This window comes from Talpa europaea, assembly GCF_964194135.1.
Source record: "Talpa europaea genome assembly, chromosome: 10".
Taxonomy (NCBI): domain Eukaryota; kingdom Metazoa; phylum Chordata; class Mammalia; order Eulipotyphla; family Talpidae; genus Talpa; species Talpa europaea.
This window is the reverse complement of record NC_140077.1, coordinates 49414469-49424096: the sequence shown is the minus strand read 5'-3', so window position 1 is coordinate 49424096 and position 9628 is coordinate 49414469. Positions and strand designations below refer to the sequence as shown.

The 9628-nt window shown below is 55.3% G+C and overlaps 1 protein-coding gene across 1 annotated transcript; it reads right to left on the bottom strand.

Annotated features, from left to right (window-relative positions):
• Window positions 1-322: 322 nt before the first annotated feature.
• EGR2 (early growth response 2) lies at window positions 323-5843 on the bottom strand (the record flags this gene model as incomplete). The annotated part of the gene is made up of 3 exons (XM_084244435.1): window positions 323-1592; window positions 3073-3181; window positions 5745-5843. The coding sequence occupies 3 exons, from the start codon at window positions 5841-5843 to the stop codon at window positions 343-345; spliced, it is 1458 nt and encodes a 485-aa protein (XP_084100561.1). The 3' UTR covers window positions 323-342.
• Between the last annotated feature and the right edge of the window lie 3785 nt (window positions 5844-9628).

The window sequence follows — 9628 nt, the reverse complement described above, 5'->3', positions numbered from 1 at the left end:
AGGGGAAGCAAAACCTAGTCAAATAAGCCTTTAAATAAGGGTCAGATCTCAGCCCCCTAGGCCAGGGGCCCCATGCAACCCCCTTGAAAGCCTCCCCATTACCTTGGGGTGATAGTCAACTCACCTAAGAGAGACTAAAGTAGGCTAAGTTTTAGGAAGGACCGGTTTCTAAATGGGGGTGGGGGGTAGAGGGGCAGTGCTGGGCTCCACCAAAGTCCTTTGCCCAAGGAAGGGAGGGAGCGGCAGGAAAGGGTGGTAGTGTTTGTCGTGCAGCTCTAGTGGAAGAGTGGACGAAGGGCCTCCTGGGCCTCAAGGAGCTGATAGGTCAACCTGAGTCTCATCTCAAGGTGTCCGGGTCCGAGAGGAGCAAGGGGCAAGGGGCCCTCCACCAAGAGAACTGCTGTTGCTGCTGCACAGCGGCCCCCCAGCCTGAGTGCCCCCAGTGCAGGAAGCCGCGGAGGCAGCTGGCATGGAAGACGAGGGGGCACTGCTTTTACGCTCCTTCTGTCTCAGATGGATTTTGGTATGACGCTTCCTCTCATCACTCCGGGCAAACTTGCGGCCACAGTAGTCACAGGCAAAGGGCTTCTCACCAGTGTGGGTGCGGATGTGAGTAGTGAGGTGGTCACTGCGGCTGAAGTTGCGCATGCAAATCCGACACTGGAAGGGCTTGTGCCCTGTGTGGATTCGGATGTGCCGTGTCAGCTCATCAGAGCGGGAGAAGCGCCGGTCACAGCCTTCTGCTGGGCACGGGTAAGGCCTCTCATGCACTGGGGTCTTGCTAGGCCTATTGGGATACTTGCGAGGCCTCAGAATGGGCCGCAGTGGCAGGTGGTGTGGGTTATAGGCGGCGGCAGCGGCTGCTGCTGAGCTGCTGCTAGGCAGCCGAGGTCCCTCGCTGCCTCCACTGGCCCCTGGCCCTGTGGCCCCAGCACTGGGACCCCCCAGTGTAAAGTTGCGGATGGTGGAGAGTGGAGTGAGCGGAGGGGGGACTCGCAGGGAGTCCAGAGGGCAAGGAAAGGGCTTGCGGTCTGGGCCAGCTGCACCATGTAGGTCTCTCTGGCACTGTGATGGGAAAAATCCAGGATAGTCTGGGATCATGGGAAAGAGACCTGGGTCCGTGGCTGGCTTAGGGGATGGGTAGGAAGGAGGTGGTGGGTAGGCCAGAGAGGAAGAGGTGGAGGTGGTGGCTGCTGACAGGAACGCTGCAGGGTCTTGGTAGAGGTCTCCTGCACAGCCCGAATAAGGAGGAGGTGGCGGCGGAGAGTAGAGGTGGTCCAGGTCAGTCTGGGTCTGAGACATGCTGCACACACCCAGGGGTCCCGTGGCCAGTGGATTGGGGGAAGCAGAGGTGACGCTGGATGAGGCTGTGGTTGAAGCTGGAGAGGTGACCCCTTGCAAGATGCCTGCACTCACAATATTTATGATGCCTTCTGGGTAGCAGCTGGCACCAGGGTACTGGGGGTCAATGGAGAACTTGCCCATGTAAGTGAAGGTCTGGTTTCTGGGTGCAGAGACAGGAGCAAAGTTGCTGTGATAGGGAAGATCCAAGGGCCTCTTCTCTCCAGTCATGTCAATGTTGATCATGCCATCTGGGGAGGGAAAAGAAAGAACGGAGGTGGAGCAACGAGAAGGCAGCCAAGAATTCCATGTCAGTCCCTTTCGCATGGGTCTCCTGCCAAACCCGGGGTCCCAGCACTGTAAGGCTAGGGCAGAGTTCCACTGGTGGGAAGTTTGCAGCCCAGAGACAGAGGCTAGCGGCACATCCCACCGTGGCAGCCAGTAACAGTCTGGGACTCAAGAACTACCTCCAGGAAAGCATGATGAGCTACTCCACAACGCCCCCCCCACACTTACAGCCATCTGTGATTCTAGTCCCCAATAAAAACACCCAATAATAGCAACAACAATATTAAAAATTCCCCATCTGCCTGGAACCTCTCTCTCTCTCTCTCTCTCTCTCTCTCTCTCTCTCTCTCTCTCTCTCTCTCTCTCTCTCTCTCTGTCTCTCCCTCTCCCTCTCCCTCTCCCTCTCCCTCTCCCTCTCTCTCTGTCTCTCTGTCTCTCTCTCTCTTTGCCTGGAGGTCCCATGGCTGGGAGGCACCACCCCAGAGATAAGATCCCCGCCACTGTAGATAAGATGCCAGTAAGAGAGGGAAGCCCAAGAATCCCAGCCAGTGATTTCCAGGCAACTCCCTATCCCGGGTCCTTCCCTCCCTCCCTCTCCCGCTGCGCTGCAGCAGCCAAAGGCTGCAGGTGGGAACCGGGTGCTGCGGGGGAAGGAGTCTATACGTTTTCCTTCCCTCCCAACCGTCATGATCTAGTCTGACAACAGCGCGTCCCTGCGCCAGCCCCAGGCCAGTGGCAGGGCTTCGAGGAAGGCGCGGGGGCCGCGGGAGACGACTTCACACCGCGCCGCCAAGGAAGGTGGAGCTGCGGGTCGCCCCACGGGTCTCCCTCGGCAGCCAGGGGCCGCTTCCCGCTGTTGCCCGCCCTTCCTCTGCCCTTCCTCTCCTCTTCCCCGCCTCGCCAACTCGCCGACCCCCTCAACTTCGCGGGCAGCGAGCAGGTGGAGCGCTCTTTCAGGACGCAACCCGGACACACAGAATTCCCCCAGGTCTGCTCTGCCGGAGAGGCAAAGGCGCACGCTTTCCCTTGGAGCATCTCCGCGGTCTGGCTCTTCGGAAGCGCAGCTCTCCTCCAGAGCCCCGAAGTTTACAGCCACGTTGTCCCTAACCCGGGGGACCGGAGGTAGGTCGGCCGACCGAAGGGTCAGCACAGACCCCAAAGTCCACCTCTCCCACGCTCATCCCTGCGCCTGCCTGGGGGTTCGCACGCCGCGGCGCACGCTCGCCAGCTCGCTGGCGACCTGGGACATCTGCCCGCGTGCCCACCTGCCCGCGTGCCCACCTTCAGCGCCTGGGTCCCTGCTCCTGCGAGTTGTTCCTGAACCCCCTTCCAGTCTTCAGAGCTAGTTCAGTGAACATCCTCCACCTCGCGCCCCTACGCCGCACCCCACCTACTACCTCCGAGTTGCGTGGGTATCGGCCCGAAAAGGGGCACCCGGCTTACCTCCAGCCACTCCGTTCATCTGGTCAAAGGGACCTCCCAGTTCGGCATTGGGGAAGATGGTCACCGACGTGGCGGCGAGGTCCTCCACGGGGTAAATGTTGTCAGACAGCTGGTGCACAAAACCACTGAGAGTTACTGGGATTTTGTCTACGGCCTTGGCGGTCATCATTTGCTCCTCGCACAACCTGGAGACCCAACTCCCTCGCTACCTGGAGTGTCAGAGAAGCCGTTTTGGAGAGGAATTGGACTGAACCTACAGAGGTATCTCCTTTTGCCCTTCGCACTTAAAAGCAACCACCAAAAAAAAAAAAAAATCCAACAGAAATAAAACTAGCAAACAAGTTGCTGGTTTTTCAAAGAAAGATGAAAAATGGCTATTTGCCACTGACTTTCTCCTACGTTCCGGCTGGGAAGCCAGGAGTTGTCCGTGTAGTGTTGTTATAACAGTCAGTGTGTCCCCTTCCCGAGCTATTAATCAATTGCTGCTCTCTCGGTTAGACGGAAAGTGTTGCTCTAAGTATTTATGGGCAGGCCCTCAATGCCCGTGACGTCGCTGCCCATATATGGACTGAGGAACAGGGCTGGGCTAGGCGGCTTTTGCCGTCACATGGCCGATTTGCATACGGGCTCCGCCGCGCGGGCTCCGCCAGGCTCGCGCCGCGCGTCTCCCACCCCGCCCGGGTCCGCTCGGGTCCGGGGCGCGCGGCCGGAGCCCGTGCCGGGGTCCGGCGCTCTGGGGCCAGCGAGGCGGGGGCGCGCTGCAAGCCGGGCTCAGGCCCCCGGAGGAGAGCGAGCGGGTCTCGGCGGCGGGGCGGCCTCCAGCAGCGGGAGGAATTCCGGTTCCCCGGGACTTTCCAAAAAAGGCGAAGATCCGGTGCCGGCGGCTCCGCCTCCCTAGCCCTTGTTTGGGAGCCATTCCGGAAAATTAAACTTCGGAAAGAAACCGAGCAGAGCCGAGACGCTACAGTCAAACCCCTACTCACTTTCTTGGCAGCTAAAAACCGCAAGCAAAAAAGGAGGCAGCAAAGAGAGAGAAAAAAAAAAAAAAGCTGCATGCATTCACGGAAGCTGACTGCTTTTTTCTGAATTACTTGGTGGAAAGAAGTGGCTGGTGATAAGAGTGAATGCGGTGTAGCTTTTTTGGAAAGTCTGTTCTATTTATACAGGAGCGAAAACGGAACAGGTTTGGGGTTGTTTGTTTGTTTAAGTATTTTGGGCACCTTGAAGCTGGTGGGGGGCAGGGGAGACCCCAGGAGAAGAAGGATGAGTGTGGGGAGCTTCGAGAGAAATCCTCAGCTGGAAACACCCCCTTCCTCTGCCCGCCCGCTCCCCGCCCCCCTTCAGCTGCTGCACTGAGCGGGCGCCCTTCCCGGCGCGTCTGGGCGGTCGGCGGTGTGGGGGCGTCCAGATGGAGGCTTGGACACTCACCCTGCCCCGCCACACGCTCGCATGCACACACACACACACGCACACACACACACGCGCGCTCTTACACTAAGACACGCTCACTTCCGCTACACACTCTCGCCCCCGCTGCCTTCTTCACACACCCACTCGCACACCTTACGCTACACACCTCCCTGTTGACAGCGCGCCGGTGCGCCCGCCCCGACAACCGAGTCCCCAGGCGTCAGAGCCGGCGCTCGGGCTCCTGGACAGGGGGGTCCGCGAAGACCCTCAGCCTCACCTGAACTGCCCGTACCTGCCACCACAGCAGCTCCCGGCCCCCTCCCGCCCACACCCCTGGGGTGCGCCCTACTGGCACCCGAGTCCTACTCCAGAACACATCCATCCGGAGGAACCGTCTCTTTCCCTCGCCACGAGCCACCTCGATGAGCCCAGTGAAGTCCCGGGCGACAGTAAACAGCATCGCTAACGCCACTTTCAAGCCATCACCCCACTCACGTTTCCCTTTGAGAATGAAGAAAAAAAAAAAAAACAGTGGAAATCTTTGTCTAGTTTCCAAGCAATTTTTGAAAAACTTTTCAAAGGTCCAAACAGCGGCGGGTTCTGGTTCGCTGCGCGCACGGCTCCCTCCTCCCGGCGCTCCGCGGCCGCACGGGGAACCACCCGGGCCTGGCCAGGGTCCCCTAGGAGGGGAGTCCAAGTGCCCAAATCCCGCGCGCCGCCGCCTGCCGGCCCTTTCCCGCCCCACAGCCGCGGAGACAGGGACACGGCTCCGGGGCAGCCTGGAGGGCCCGGCCGGGCCGTTTCCCACCCTCTTCCCGAACCGCCCCAGGCTCGCGGGGACCCGGGAGGCCAAAAGCGCGGCGCCACGCCGTGGAGGAAGCGCGGCGCTGCAGGCGGCTGTCCCGCCGCTCACCTGCCGCGCCCGCCGCCTCGGCAACCGCGCTCGCGCCGGCCCCGCGCCCCGCGGCCAGGGCTCCCGGCCGCCGAGACCCGCTCTCCCCCTCCACCCGAGCGCCGCTTCTCCCCCTGCCCGCCACGAAATCTGTGGCCCAGCGAGCAGCCATCTCCCTGACTTCAAGCGCCCCAAGAAAATTTGGGAAAGTTTCGCTCTCGCTCTGCGCGCCCTTTTCCAATCGTAGATTTTAAAAAGGGGAGAGGTAGGAACTGGTAGCCAGGCCAGCACCCTTGTCGGGACCTCGCCCCCGGCAAAAGGGAGCCAAGTCCCGTTTTTCAAAAAGAAGAAAAGAAAGCTGCGCTCTTACCACGTGCGCCAGCCCGCTCCGCCTGCGCTCCGGCCGGTCCCGCGGCCCCCGCGCTGACCACCGGCAAGACGACGCCTCGGAGGGCAGCCCGACTCGCATCTCCAGCCCTGAGTCCGAAAGAAGGGGGGGGCGAATTATGCAAATGTAGGTCGTGGCAGTGGGGCTCGGGTTACGGCCCCCGCCGACCTCCGAGGTAAGGCACCCACGGCGGCAAGCGCGGGCGCCGCGACTGCTGGAGCTTCGCTCCTCTTCACGCACGTGGGCGGGCGGGCGGGCGAGCTGCCGGGGCCGCCCCGCGCCTGGCGCTGCTGCCAATCCCGCCAGCGGCCACAGAGTACAGCCCCGAGGGGGAGCTCCTGGCCGCCCCAGTGCGGGACGAGCTGTGCGCAGAGAGCAGGATTCACCCCGGGGGCAGCGGGGGTAAGGGGGTGGGGAGAGTCGCGCGGCCTTGGGTTGCCACCCTTCCCGTGGGGGGAGGCTGAGTGGGGGTCCGGTGCGGTAGAGGGCACCACCGAGGAGGGACGGGCGTGCTGCGCCCGTCTGAGAAACACGCTGGAGTAGATGGGCTTGACTGACCCTCTGGGATTATTTGGCGCTCTCCAAGGACTCACGCCTCCCCTCAGAGCCGCGCCGAGTCAAGCCCGCCCTGTGCCGAGTGGGTTGGGGGCAGGGGCGACCCATAACTGCTGGGAGGACGCGCGGACTCCCAGGAGCGAGCCTGGGGCCAGTCCTGGGAGGCCGTCCCTGAACCTCCTCCCGCTGCAAACGGGTCAGTAGATACGTCCTGCAACGTGTGTGTTTTTTGACAGTGATAAAGGGACAAAGTCTAGGCACCCTCACGTCAAGCCAGCCACCCTGAGGACAGATAGCTAACGTGACTCGCCTAAAGTCACGCAGCTGATAAGTGGTCTCCAAACTTGCCACGAGATCTTCTCACTCGCAAGTCCAGCGCTCTGGTCGCTGCATCATTTGCTCAGGGAAACTCAGTCGCTGAAAGGGAACAGTTCTTTGAAGCCTGGGAGGCTGGCTCAGCCTAGTAGGGAAGAAATACGGTCACCTTCGCCAACTTCATGTCTTGTCTTTGGCATTTCTGAGGAGAAGAAAGCTGAAGTCAGGGCTTTCAAAGGTCAAGGGACAAGGGACTGTCACAGACACACCCCTCCCTAGGATGAAGGGAGAGAGAGTTCTTGGGCTCTCCAGACCTGTTATAGATGAAGTCACCCGGTTGGCACAAAGTCAGCACACTAATAAGCCCTGTAATAAGTGAAGCCAACCCCACAGTGTTCTTTCTGGAGAGAAGGAGAAAAGAGATAGAGATAAAGAAAAACTCCAGAGTAAAATTTGTGCTGGGAGGGCCGGGGGAAGGAAGGGGAACGTGGCAGTAGAATAGAGATGGACCATGATCTCCACTTTGGGGCAGTTGAACTTATTCCCTTCAAAAAGTGAACTAAATGCCTTTCTTTAGAAGAGGGCTGTCAAAATGCCCAAGTAAATGCTGCAATCCAACATGTATCAGGGTTATTAAGGAGTAGCAAATTGATGCCAGATTCTGATTTGCTTTGTCCTGATTCCAGACCCAGAAAGTAAGAGGAAGGAAGCAGAGCAGGCTTGTTCCTGCGGGTGGGAGATAGGGTGGGGGTGACTGGCAGAGGAGGCTGCCTGAGGGTCCTCTCTGGCCTCAGAGTTCTCTCAAGTGGGATTCAGTTTTGTTCCCACCATGTGGAGTGAAAATCACAATCAGCCGTGAGGCATGTCACAAATCATTTGTTAACATTTGAAAATTGATTTATTAAGAAATATTTTTGAACACCATTAGAAGCAATTCTATTGTAATGTCATTTTCACTCTAATCCTGCTGTTGGAGTGGGAAACAAAGGAGTAGTCAGAATTGTCTTTAGCTGTGAACACACACATGAGGGTGTGGATCCCTAACTTGAAAGGCATGGGACACGTGCATTTCAGTGAAAAGCAGATTAACTGCCAATTTTGCCATCTAATCCGACCTTTCTTAAGGCTTCCCTGTGTGCTGACAAAACTGATTAATGGTTCCCTACTTTCAACATATCACTACTAATCCAGGGGCTATAATCCATGCCCAAATTATGACAACCAAATTTGTCGTTAAGCCCAAGCATTGCTGCGCACAGTCCAATGTGCAACCAAAGTCATGTTTCACTGGCACAAATAATCTCAACAGAAGGAAATCAGACCCCTATGATGTTATTTTGTATCAGCAGCAGCACTGGCCTTAGCAAAGGGTACTCCAGTTCCTTTTAGGGAAATAACAACAGGTATGTAAAAGCATCAACTATAGCATCATAGTCAAGCACTATGCCAAGTTCTGGACACACCAGAACTTGGTACCTAAAACCAAGGTTGGTTCCTGCCCCTGTAGGAACCTGCTGTCAATCAAATATATAGTTACAAATAATGACAATGCTTGACCCCAATGAAGGAAAAGAGGAATGGACCCATTTGAATTTAGGAGGTTAAGGAAGGCTTCTCTAAGTGGATATCTGAAGGACTAGAAAAGATTGGGAGTTCAGTGGAGAGAGCATTCCAGGGAGAAAGAGCAAGAGTGGCAAGGCCTCAAAGTGGGAGGAAGCCAAGTACATTTGTGGAATAAAGAAAGTCCAGTGTGGGAGGACATCTTCAGGCTGTCTGCCATGCCTCATGCACAGGGGCAGAGGGTAGTGGATACAGGCAACCCCCTTGCTGTCCACCATACCTTCCTTCCCACCCCTGGCCTCCAAGAAGTTTTAACCTCTATGGCTCTCCTTTTTCTCTGCTATTATCTTTTCTGGCTATTGACAGTAGTATTATAATTTTTACATTTGAGATATTTTTTTAACCACTCAGTTCCTGCTAAAGAATGAGACTATGCCAGCCAGGTTTCAGCAAGGAGAGAGAACAAATACAGAAATGCTTTTGACATCAGCATTGTGTTTCAGTGACAGTCGCGATGAAATAACACTCCTTGGTTGTCTATTTCTCAATAAGGAAGTGACAGTCAATGTGAATTTTGTCCCATTTAAGATGAATAGAGCAGAGAAATGAAACCTTTCCAGTAGAAACACATCATATCAAACCAACAAGTCGCTTTACCACTGACACACATTCACAAAAGATAAATCAATGCATCATTTATCACGATTGCTTAAGATATGGTACATAGCAACCTGGGGGGCACGTTCGTTGTAGTAGTCTGTTAATAATCTGGTCATAAAGGATCAAAGTAAAATCTCAAAATCATATCACACTTTTATATCTCTATATATTTTTAAAGTGGTCTCATGTTTTCAGCTTACATATTTAAATGAAAAATGAAGTGTACTCTAACTAGGGAAATCTTGATTTTTTTTTAAATACACAGATTGGTAGCCTGCTTGCATCACCAGGTAATAGGAAGCAATTTTCCCTTTTCCAAATAATGTCATAACTCCCTGTAGAAACCTTGTTTTAATGTTGAAAATGGACCAGCTAAGTCACTGCATCCTCTTGTCAAGGCAGTTGTTCTGCAGCATTTGAAACAAAAAAGAAGAAAAAACTCACATTTTATATTTCAACTAAACAATAACTTGATAAGTTATAACAACTAATAAGAACTCGGTAAGAACGGTCACCATTTCTTTAAGATTACAGACTCTGGAAATGCATATGGCTTTTGTTCAAATCCTGTCTTGGGTTCAAGTTCTAAGTTTAGTCACTACCTGTGTTCTTAAATGAGCTGGGTAACTTCAATGTGTCTCAGTTTCCTCATCTATGAAGTGGGCAAAACAATTATACATATTGCATAGAGTTGAACTGATGCTTAAAAATAGTGACATATGTAAAGCACATGGCATACATACAGTTTGGTACTTACTAAGTAATTATTATAAGCT